The following is a 12,388-nucleotide window of genomic DNA, read 5'->3' as shown; positions in this document are numbered from 1 at the left end:
GAAGGCTAGGCTCTGCTACTATTTACATGCTAATGAAAACCAGAAATGGCTTTTTTTTCCGTTTGATCTGATTTGAAACTTTGTGACTTTCCTCTGGTATGCCATTTTACCCCCTGTGTTTTTCTCATTGTTGTTAGTTGTAAACACTCTTTGAAATTCTCAAAATAGAGGAGAGTTTCTTTCACGAATAGGACAGAGGATAAGCTGTGAAACTGCTTTCTGTTCATAGTGGGTCTATTGAGGAAGAAAACCCGCCTCGGAAGTAATAGAAGGTAGAAGCAGGGAAGGAAGCACACAAGTCTATAAAATTAATTCTTGTTTCACTGGATCATAAAGTTATCTGCTTCTCAACTAAAGTTCTGGAAATCCTGACTCCGTCCACTGGTACTGGCTTAGAATTAAGTGATGCCATCAGAAGTCTCTACCCAAAAGTACCTAACATAGTCCTTCTCCACGGGGCTCTGAGACAGTCTTATTTCGTTGATGACAAAGCTCTCTGGCCTGTAGCTGATTACAAGAGCTTTAAGGGAATCATCAGAGTAAAACAAAAAAATCTATCCGTAAATGATAAAAGACTTAAAATGGCTATAGTTAACATTACTGATAAATTTCAAAAGTGAAATATAAGAGTTCATAACAAGATATGCAGCTTAAAGTCATCCCAACAATGTTATAGACAAAATATCTGTAAACAGTCATTAAACTTATTTTCAAAGAAGACGATAAATGTTTATCTGATTTATAAAAATGGATGAACATAATCTTTACAGAGAAAAAATCTTGAGATATGATGTAATAATCCTGAGACATACCATAAATATGCCAAACGTATAGTAAGAATATACCAAAAATATATCAGGAATATCAAGTGAAGAGATTCAGTAAGTCTGGGGTAGGTCCTAACATCTGCGTATTAATAAAATTCCATAAATAAATGATATGGATTTCCAGTTGACATATACTTACCTAGAAGATACAAGATCCAAAGTAAAGAAGGATAGATGCAACCAAGTTAATATTTTTTAAAATAACTCAAATTGTGACTGATAACCTATACTGTTGTCTAATATCAGGTAAAGCAGTACCAGGACTGTGATAAGTAAAACATCATATCTTGGAGGCTGAGGGCATTAACAGATCTCTGTACTTCACATACGGCATATAATTTCTGAAATACTTATTAATAACATTTTACCCATAAAGATAATAACATCAGGATGGTTAAGCATCTGTTCTGAGTTGACTGTTCTTAGTGCACCTCATCAATAGTAATGTGTCAAATAAACTTAATTACTTCTAGCACCTCCCTTTTTTACAAGATTGAAAGAATATATCTTTGTGATCTTCCGGAGGCCCTCTGGGGAATCTCAAAGATAGTTTTAAGGTGCAAAGGTATTCTGAATGTTTTATTTTATTTTACATTTAGGATTTGATTTGGGAGAAGCAAAAATAAAAATTTTTCAGTAGATTTGAACACTATGATAGGAATAGGATCATGGGTGCCCTAGAAACAGTATTTGGCTCATAAATTTGAACACTTGGCATAGGAATAGGATTATGGGTGCCCGGGAAGCACTTTCTGGCTGCTCATTTCAAAGTGACAATGAAACTTATAAACATAGAAGGTAATGTGATTATAAAAAATTTAAGCTCTTACATAAGTCACCAAGGACTTAAAGTCAGCATAAATCATGTACAGTTATTCAGATAAACCACAGACCCATTGTAATCTGGGCAGATTAGACAAAATGAATAACTCTTCATATTGTCAGGGAAGGCAATAAACAGTAAACTATGAAACAAGCCCATCAAAATTGAGTAAACTTTGCTGAGATTTTTATACATTTCATAGCTTTTCAGACTTACTTTTTAGACATACTATAAGGCAAATAAAATGTCCTTTTTGCAAATCTCTTACAACAACTTTCTGTATTCATTCAAGTTTTTTCCTTCACCATTCTCTTTCTCATTGTGGAATAATCAGTCATTTTACTTTAGGACCTAAATATTCTTTCCCTTAGTAAACGAAAACACCTCTTATTACCTTGCATACAAAGTTATATCTCTTTGCCACTATTGCTCCTAGTAGAGTTTCATTCATGTATATTAATTATATCTTTTAACCAAAGTTACTTTGATTTCATAAAGAAAACTGAAAGATCATTGAGAACTATTACATACCAGCATTTTAGTAAACTAGCAAAACTCCTAAGTACACATAACACAACCTTCTACAACTGCGTGTAGAAAGTGTCCAGCTTCTCCAGGTGGCAAAAGTGAAGATGTACATTAACAAACCCAAAGATACAGTCTCTCTGTAGCATATAAAAAATAGGAAGCAAAAAGTATATAAAAAATTTCTGCTTAGTAATCCGTGGTTCAGTATCCTATCTTAGAAGTGATCTGGGTATCTAATAAATATCCGTTGATATCATCTAATGTTTTAATTTACCCAGAGATCTTGGGAATTAATTTTCAAACTGACATATTACAGAACATAATTACTGTTGAAATAAAATTTTCAGAATAATGAATCATTTTGGAAAAACACAAATTTACATTTTTCAGAATTATAAACATTAGAAAGAAGTAATACTAGCTTATTTGACCAGTAAACCTGTATAAGTTTAGAAAGAACATACCCAACTGGAATAAAAAAAAATCTATGTTTGTGTTACATTTAACCCTGATAGACAGCACAGCTGTTTTTATGAAACCAAAATTATTAAATTTGTCTTGTTTGCTAAAAACCTGCGTATACTATCTGAACTTGAATTCTTAAATGTTTCCTAGGTCCTATAAGAGTACTTTTTAAATCTAGCACATTAAAAGTATTCGAAGTTCCATTTCTTTGGTTTCTGGGAATTTTAGGAATACTCCACTTATGCAAGTGCTTATTTTTCTCTGTAAGCCAATCAGAACAGAGCCCAGAGCCCCTTAAAGAGATTTTATAATCTAATTCATTAATATCATCTGGAGGTAGAAAAACATTACCCACCCACATAATGGGAGAGAAAGACCTTTCCGAATTAACAGACATGTAGATAGACATATAGTCATACAGAGAGCTTATAACTTGAATCGTAAAATTTCAGCTATGGGTTAATAGGAAACACAGAATTATGAATTCACTGGTCCATACTAAAGAGCTGTTCTCTTCTCAGTGAATTTAAGTTCTTCATTTATTTGAGTTCAAATAGACAGAAAAGACTAACTAGATTTTCTGTCTTTTCTCACCTAACAGATAATACATCTCTAAAACCGTTAATCCATTTAAAAAGAGTCATCAAATGATCAGACCATAAAACCAATTCCCAAAATTAGTAGACAGCACAATTAAAATGAGAAAACCAGAGAGTCAGCAAAGTTCTCTTGTGTTTACTTCTTGGAGCCAAGAAAAGACTTGCTTGGGCTTAAAATAATGTGTACCTCTTCTGGTGAAGAAGTTTGCCTGGCTTTGGTTGGTGAATCTAATAGGTGTCTCAGTGGGACCTCCAAAATTGGTAAAAGATATTTACCAAAAAAAATAAAACCATGACTCTAATATAGATATAAATAAACATGTGTTGAAGGATTTATTTTACTCGTGAAATAAGGGAGCCAGGGAGATGTTATAAGCAGTTCAAATGAAAAGTCAATACAACACTAATTTCTGTAGAGTAAAAGAATGTTGAGATCATTACAAATAGAGACAACACGGGTTTTGAGGGCTGGGGGAGTCACCAGACAGGACAGAATTTATGTATCTATCAATTACAGTTGATTCTGGCTATTCATAGTAGTTATGTTCTGTAAAGTCACTACAATCACTACATACACTAAATTTGCAAATACTCAAATATTGCTCCTAGGGAAAATATAGGGTTAGATTCCTGTGAGCCTCTGATCACAAAACTTCGTCAACTGATTAATATGTAATCTTGTTTTTATGAATGTTTCTGTTTAAAAACACCTCATTTAGTGTATATTGTTGATTCCTGAACTTGAATTCATGGTCACCAGCACTGTAACTTGTGTCTGAATGAAACTTATCTAACGCACCACACATTGGCATATCACAGCCTCTTGAATTCAGGAACTCTGGAAAGTACTAATTCAGGAACTCTGGAAAGTACTATATTTGGGGGCCATTGTAAACAGCGAAATTACCAACAAGAAGCACAAAAATGAAAAAAAAAGTGGCTGTAAATAAACCACAAAAAGGACACTTGTTTACAATATGAGAGCTGAAACAAGAAGACAGAGCATTACCTTGCTTGACGTCAGCTAGCAATGTGTGTGTTGGTGACAAGTTTTTCACCATTCTATGCATGTCACAATGACCATGGAAGCATTGTGAGTATTGTTTTGGGGTTACAAATAGATTTTAGTGAATACGCAAATTCACAGACAGAATCAGCAAATAGTGAGGATTATTGGTACCTACAGCTTACAGAGTTGCAAAATAACTCAAAGATAGTGAACGTGGCTAACGTCTGGCGTGCTGTGGACACTACATGGTTTTCTATTAAAGCACAAAATTTTTTTTCTACAGAACTCTTTCTTCCTAATCTCCAGTCCCAGGTCCTGGCTGTCTTGGGGCTAGGGAAATGTTCAACTTGACTACTAAGGTTCCTGAGAGAGCGAAAGAGGTGAATTCCTTAGATTCCCAATTGGAAGTCTGAAATAATTTTTCTCTTAGAGATATCGTTATACATGGTAGCTTAGTGAGGTTCCTAGTGTATTATAGGTTAAATAAGATTCTGGAAATCCCCATGCACAGACCACTCCCCAGACCAATTGCATCAAAATCTCTGAGAGTGATTTTTGGACATCCACCATTGGATAGTTTTTTTCTCTAGAAAAATGTGTTCTAACTTTCTAATGACTGATTTTCAAATGTACTTTTGGAACCAGTTTGTTTTGTGGCAAGTTCTGAATAGTATGGTTCTAATTACTGCTTTGGAAATAATAATAATAATATTGTATAGCAATTATATTATTTAAAAAGATAAAATTTAAGGGGGCCATTCACTATCACATCAAAGGTGGTTTTTTTGAGATGTTGCAGCTGTGGCAGGTGTAGGGTGTTACTAATCTAATAAATATTTCAGGTGCTTCACATTTTCACCCTATTTGCTTGCTTAAATCATTTTATCTAAGTTCTTGGAAAGAATTGCTTTGCCATTGTATCCAAAGCCCTGTTATTTCTCCCCCATGTTTTCTAAAAGAAGATCTAAGATACTTTTAAATTGTTCTGAACTTCCTCCTCCTCCCCCCAAAATATTAGAATTATCAAGAATTTCAAAGTAGAGAGACTTTTAAAGTGAAATTCCTGAAAAGCTATTTTTCTTCCTTTTCCCTCCCCTTGAAATTACATTTTAAATGCATGCTTTGCTTTCACTTAGGCATAATGTGAGTGCATAGCCTGAGGAGGAATCTTGAAACCTTCCAAGTACCAACCAACATAGCTTGCGTTGGCCTCCCACAGCCTTTGCTATTCTGATCGCATGCCTCTGGTAGCAGTGACTGCCAGTTATGTCACTTTGTGCCAAATTATGTGGTGGTTCTTGCTTTGTACACAAATGGACAGTAGGAAAAATCATTAAACTGTGCACTTCCGAATGTCAGGGTTTGAGATTAGGTTATTAGAGGCGAAAGACCTTTTACAGGACTTGAACCAAGGTTACTAGAGGTAACATATTTCACAAGCAGTAGAAGCACTGATGAATGTGACTTTGTATTTTTGCATTACTGAAGCATAAATGAAAAGGTTCTATAAATATAAATGAATGGAGTTAATTTTCTTTTTCTGTTTCATGTATGGAATTCATAAGTTAATTGTTGTGGTCTGTTTTTTTTTCCAGAGGCTTTTTTTTTTTGGTGGCATTTGAAAAGATTACATCAAACATTCATATCATATGAAATAGAGTATCCCAACTACAGTCTGGAGATCAACAAAATAAATGGGCTTATTTCTGAAAAAGAAATTGAGCATAGATGTTACAGATCACGTTTTACGTTTACTAGAGCATTTGCCAGAGATACTTCTCTGATACTAGGGCTTAAAGTTCAGAATATCTTCGTGAAAGCATTCCAGTGTGTGAAACAGCAAAGCGAGTCAGCTTCTCATCATTTAGGTGCTGGTGGTTGGATTTGTGGTTAATCCATGCCATATGGCTGCTCTCCTCAGTGGGAAGTGACGGCAGCCCTAGGAGCTTTACCCCATCCCTGGGGCAGCTGCCTTGGACTCAGTTGCTTTGATCTTCTTCTGTTGCACAGCTGGGAAGAGCAAGGGCTGGTTTTCAGCGTCCTAATAGAATAACATATGGGACCTTTGTCGTAGACCACACCTTGATTTTATACAAGCATTCATCAGAAAGTGCAAGTGTTTCCACTTCCGTGATCTCTCTCAGAAACTCGTTTGAGTTTTTTCTTTAAAAAAAACCCTTGTTTGGGGCTGGCCCCGTGGCCGAGTGGTTGAGTTCGCGTGCTCCGCTGCAGGCGGCCCAGTGTTTCGTTGGTTCGAATCCTGGGCGCGGACATGGCACTGCTCATCAGACCACGCTGAGGCAGCGTCCCACATGCCACAACTAGAAGAACCCACAACGAAGAATACACAACTATGTACCGGGGGGCTTTGGGGAGAAAAAGGAAAAAATAAAATCTTTAAAAAAAAAAAAAAAAAAAAAAAAAAAACCCTTGTTTTAGGGTTGAAAAATTCTTATAGACATTTAAATATTTCACAAATAAGATTTCATTCTTAAATTTCTACATTTATTTGTTGCAAGTTATATTGCGTTCTTTCTTTTTTAGAACAAGTTTCAAATGGGAAGTAGAAAAGATGAGTACAATTCATGTAACTTACCCATTAAGTATAAATGTTTGGTATCCTTTCAGGTGGTGTTATTCTATAGTTATTTTGTGTTGTTAGCTAAAGCTCACTGCTTGCTCCAGTAGCCTGTATATGGCCGCTGTATTACAAAAAGTAATTTGGAAAAGATTGTGGTATGAAGGATAGTGGGACCAGTAATTTGTTCATCCAGGTACTGGAAGGTAAACACTTCGGAGAGGGATGCTTGGAAATGTGGTCAGATTCTTAACAGAGTTCTCAAAAAAGAGCAAATTTTCATTGTAACATACATAGTAGAAAAGTTTTCTGAATGGTGGACAGAAAATCCAAAGGGAGATTTATGTAGACTGACTTGAGTTTTCAGTCTCTATTGTGAATTGTCACTAGACTTCCTCACACCCTTCTTCACTTTTACTTAATCAGAGAAGCACTGTTGCATGTGCAGCTTTGGGAGCAAAGTTGTTTTCCGTAGAAAAACGTGAGAGGAAGAAACTTTTTCCCCTTTGCATCCTAACAATCATGGGTGGCTGTGGTGGAGTGATAATATGGAGCTGGTACTGTTAGCACGTGGCAGGTTTCTTCCATGTGTGTTTTTGTTTGTTTCACAGGGTGCTTTGCCCATCCGCATTCCAATCCCTATAATGATACTTCTATTTATTGTTGTTAGCACCATCAACAGCAAGTATTATCTGGCTCACAATTCCCAAGAGCCAGCTCACTCCTTAGTTACCAGAAGAAAACCCAAACCAGTTGTTCTTTTATGTGTACAAAAGCCCAGTCTTCTCACATTGCAGTGACCCTGACAGCATTTTGAGACTCCATGAACAGAACAGATAATTGAGCTATGTCTGCTTTCTGATGCAGTAAAAAAAAATTCTTTCTCTCCCTGGTGATTGAAAGACATTAACCATATAAATGAGTGAGTGATTATCAGGTATGTGTTTGTGTATAATACCAGTTCCCAAATATTTCCAAATGCTTTTTCGTTTCTTCTTCAGTTCCTCTTATACTGTCTTTACTGGGCTGGAGAATGTGTGTTGGGAGGCAGAGCAGGGAGGGAACATAGGTTCTGTCACCCATCATTTGGCAAGAAAAGGTCATGGAGTCTTGGGTAACTTACAGACTGACTTTCCAGGGATTCTTTTGTGGGGGTGTGTGTGTGCTTTTTCTCCCAGAATCCTCCCAGTACATAGCTGTATATTTTAGTTGTGGGTCCTTCTAGTTGTGGCATGTGGGATGCTGCCCTCAACATGGCCTGGCGAGTGGTGCCATGTCTGCGCCCAGGATCCAAACTGGTGAAACCCTGGGCCGCCGAAGCGGAGCGTGCAAACTTAACCACTCGGCCACAGGGCCGGCCCTTCCAGGGATTCTTAAAATAGTCTTTTCAACACATTTACCGAAATAAAAGGAAAAAAAGTTACAGAAACACAGAGATTGAAAAGAAATGGATGGAATAGTTACAAATGGCAATTACAGGCTAAAGAAATAGAGTTTTAATTATGAGGTGGTCAGGTGCATAGCTTTAAAGTCAACCTGAGTTAAATCCTGGGTTTGCCACTTACTAGCTGTATGGCTTTAGGCTGCTTGTTTATCTTCTCTATGCTTTATTTTTCCTCATAATTAAATATAAAATTAGGATATATAAAATGTGTACCTCATAAGCCAAGCAACATGTCAACTCAATTTTAAAACTTAATAAAAATACATTTAAGCACTTAGCACAGGGCCTAGAACATAGAACATAGAATACCAGGCACACTCCTGCCCCAAAGTGTTTGTACTTGCTGTTCGCTGCCCGCAGGCTATTTTCGGTGACGTCCACGATAGCCACAGGGCGCACTCTCTGACCTCCTTCACATCTTCACTCAGATGTGACCTTCTCAGGGCGGGAAAGCTTGCCTATCTATCCTCTCTAAAATGTTCTCTTCTTTGTACTTGTTAGCATGTTTTTTTAATCTTAGGTATTGGTGTATTAGCACCTAATATACTATACATTTACTTATTAATTTCTCTTCCCCTACTAACTTGAGGAAGTTTGGGAATTTATTCACTGCTTTGCCTCTGGTGTCCAAACAGTTTCTGACACAGAGTAGGCAATCAGTAATATTTATTAAATGAATAGCAAATGCTCAGTAAATAGTAATTATTATTGTTATACCTGCTGCATTGAATTCAGTATTTTTATAATTATCAGCATCATTTGCTGATTAATGTAGGAAATGCTTGAGAAGTTTATATTAAAGTTGTCATGCTCAGTTCACAGTATTAATTTGCTTACCAAAACCCTATTCTATAGTTAATAACTAGGCCAAATTATCCCTAACTAGACCCAAAGCATCATAGATTCAAAATTCATGAATTCCAGTGTGATGGAAATTTTATTTACACTAATACTTCACTTCATATAGAAGATGTGTTTCTTGGAAGTTGCACATTAAACTTCAGGGAGAAATAATCGCTTAGCATTTATCAAGTACTTACTGTAAACCACAAGAGACAGTATAGTTGAAGCACAGGCTCTAGAATCAGGCTGTGTTCAAATCCTGATTCTGCCCCTTCCTAGCTGAGTGACCTTATGCTAGTTACCTAATCACCCTGTGCCTCAGTTTCCTCAGTTATATAAAGGAAATAATAGTAATTCATATAAAGGTCTTACAAAAGGACCTTTCGCATAGAACTCAAATAACTGTTAAGTGCCAGGTGCTTTCGCAGCACTTTACATGAATTAGCTTATTTCATCCTCATGACAACCAAGGAAGTAGGTACTATTTTATGCCCTGTAGTAAATTTTTTGAAATGCAAATAACCACTTGTTAATGTACTTATTTTTTACTTTATGTCCTCTTAAAGTAAGATATTTGTGATTTTTTTTGTTTTAATGGGTAGGAAAGTTCTCAAAACATTTTCTCTGCTCTGTGAAAGTAAGGTTATGTTAAGCAAGTGAATTGAATCAGCATTTTCTCTCCTGGCTTCTGATGTTTCATTTGAATTTTAAACCATTTATTTCCTTTGCTTTTCTGCTTCTCCGTTTCCTCTTTTTTTTGAGGAAGATTAGCCCTCAGCTAACTACTGCCAGTCCTCCTCTTTTTGCTGAGAAGACCTGGCTCTGAGCTAACATCCATGCCCATCTTCCTCTAGTTTATACGTGGGACGCCTACCACAGCATGGCTTTTGCCAAGCGGTGCCATGTGCGCACCCGGGATCTGAACCAGCAAACCCCGGGCCACAGAGAAGCGGAACGTGTGCACTTAACTGCCGCTGCCGCTGGGCGGGCCCTCCATTTCCTTTTATGGCAAATGGACTTTCTTTAAAGGTGGAGTTCTAGCAGTGGAATTGCTAATTCCCCCTTTTGGACACTGAAATAGGCAATAGTAGCAGTATACTTTGATGACTTGAGTTTCTTAGGGTTCACTTTTGTGGCAAAATTGAATTCTAAGTAAGGGGCTGTTGAAATGTAAAGCAGCCTTGGTGGTCCACGTTCATTTCCAGTTCAGGGAACCACATCACCCATCATACTGTGTGTGGCTGCTGTGTGTTGCTGTGATGCTGAAAGCTATGACACTGGTATTTCAAATAACAGCGGGGTCACCCATGGTGAACAGGTTTCAGCGGAGCTTCTGGAGTCCACCCACTTCTGAAAAAATTGGCCACACAAACCCTATGAGTAGCAGTGGAACATTGTCTGATGTAGTGCTGGAAGGTGAGAGGATGGCGCAGAAAGACCAGGCGGGGTTCCGCTCTGCTGTGCACAGGGTAACTAGGAGTTGAAATTGCCTCGAGGGCACTGGCAAAAACAAATTCAAATGTAAGCTTTGTGACAACAAATACTGTACTCACCAAGAGGTAGTAGAATTCGTGCTAACTCACAGGATCAAGAAGCTCACTTAGACAACTATATAATATTCAGTTTGGACATTTTACACATGACTGCATGATCAGCTATGAATCAGATGTTTCAAGATGAGTTATTTGAAGAATGTTCTGAGAGAGAAGAATGATCAATTACAGGAATGGAAAAAGGATCGTATGAAGAAAAGTGAAAATTATAGAGGTTGCTTGGTCTAGGGAATACAAAGGTGACAATTATATTTTTAAGGATGTTGATTTGGTTCTTCTCCATATTTTAGAACTAAAGAGCTGGACTTAAATTAAAGCAGAAGAAATAGACATAAATAAATCCAGTGTTCAAAATTATAAAACATGAAAAGGGCTTTTGAGAAAAGAGAAACTCTTAGAAGAGAATAGATATTTTAGACCAGTGGTTCTCAAACCTCTGCATAAAAATCTCCTGGGATCAATAGTTAAAGTGCAGATTCCCAGGCCCCACCAGAGATTCTCATGTGGCCTTTGGGCAGGCATAAGAATTTTCATTATTATCAGTACTTCCATGGGATTCTAATGTAGATAGCCCTTGAAGCAAATGTAGGAAAACTTTCTGAGTTAATCAGTAGCCCAACAAAATCCAGGGAATTTAACCAAGTAATCTCAACTTTGTGTTTTCTATAGATAAGTATGTACTTGTTTTTCTGTATTGCTTCGAGTGAGCTCCAAACTGCTGTAAATGGACCAGCTTTTAGAATACAGTGAGACAGGTTATATTATTCAATGCTCCTCATTGCAGTTATTCAAGAAGTCACATATTAAACAACACGGAATGGAGAATTTTACATTATACATAACCACTGGTAATTGAACAAAGAATACTGAGCAAGAAGAAATTGAATCATGGGTCACACCCTTAATTTGAGATAAAGTAAATCATCTTCAGGCAATGTTTTGGACCCTCTTGTCACACAGGATTATAAGGGAACAAATTACTAAGTAAGTATTTATATTTCAGATGTGTTGACATGTTCTCCTGATGATAAATGAATATTAAATTTATGAAAGTTAGCCTCTGCTTGCTGTATTCTTCAGGTATTCTCTTTAATTCTGTTCCTGTAGGCTTGTTTTTGTTTTTGTTTTTGTTTTTGTTTTCTAGGATGGAGCTATGACGTTGAAGAGAGGAAGGTTCCGAAACCCAAGTCCAAGTCTTATGGCGCAAACTTTTCTTGGAACAAAAGAACAAGAGTATCCACAAAATAGGTTGGCACTGACTATATCTCTGTGCTTGACTGGGAATAAAGTCAGCTGTGCAGTATTTATAGTCCATGTATAATACATCTCTTAATCTCCTAATAAATTTGACCTTTAAACTGCAGATACATTTTGTGGTGTCTATTTTAAATGTTTTTTGATGTCTCAAATTGAATATGTTACAATTCCCTATATATAGAGGAGATCTCAGGTGATCATACCTTTAAGCAGTTTCAGTACGTAGAATCCATTAAAAGGAATGCTTGAAATCAGCTGCAACATTAAAGTTTACACTTGCTTTTTATAGCCATTCTCAATAGTGTTTATAAACTACCAGCCATCATTATTAAAATGCTGTCTTAGAAGTTCTTCTGTTTTATCATAGGGAGAGGAATTCGTGATTACGTTGCAATCTGATAAACCTAAACCCAAATCTCCTTATTATTGAAGTTCTCTTCTTTAATTAGAACTTTATATTCT

At 36.6% G+C, this 12,388-nt stretch overlaps 1 protein-coding gene across 2 annotated transcripts in view; it reads left to right on the top strand.

Annotated features, from left to right (window-relative positions):
• Positions 1-12,032, top strand: part of NDUFS4 (NADH:ubiquinone oxidoreductase subunit S4) — a 99,921-nt gene extending 87,889 nt beyond the window's left edge. The window contains exons 5-6 of one of the 2 annotated variants that reach the window (XR_011430379.1): positions 11,454-11,653; positions 11,814-12,032. Coding sequence is in view for 1 of the 2 variants with exons in the window: in XM_014734882.3 (XP_014590368.3) it covers positions 11,814-11,917 (104 nt within the window). In the remaining variant the exon portion in view is untranslated. The remainder of the gene's footprint in view (positions 1-11,453; positions 11,654-11,813) is intronic. The other variant, XM_014734882.3, reaches the window with a different exon arrangement.
• Positions 12,033-12,388: the final 356 nt, after the last annotated feature.

The sequence above is a fragment of the Equus caballus genome, chromosome 21 (genome assembly GCF_041296265.1).
Source record: "Equus caballus isolate H_3958 breed thoroughbred chromosome 21, TB-T2T, whole genome shotgun sequence".
NCBI classification, from domain to species: domain Eukaryota; kingdom Metazoa; phylum Chordata; class Mammalia; order Perissodactyla; family Equidae; genus Equus; species Equus caballus.
This window is presented reverse-complemented; position numbering and strand designations above follow the sequence as displayed.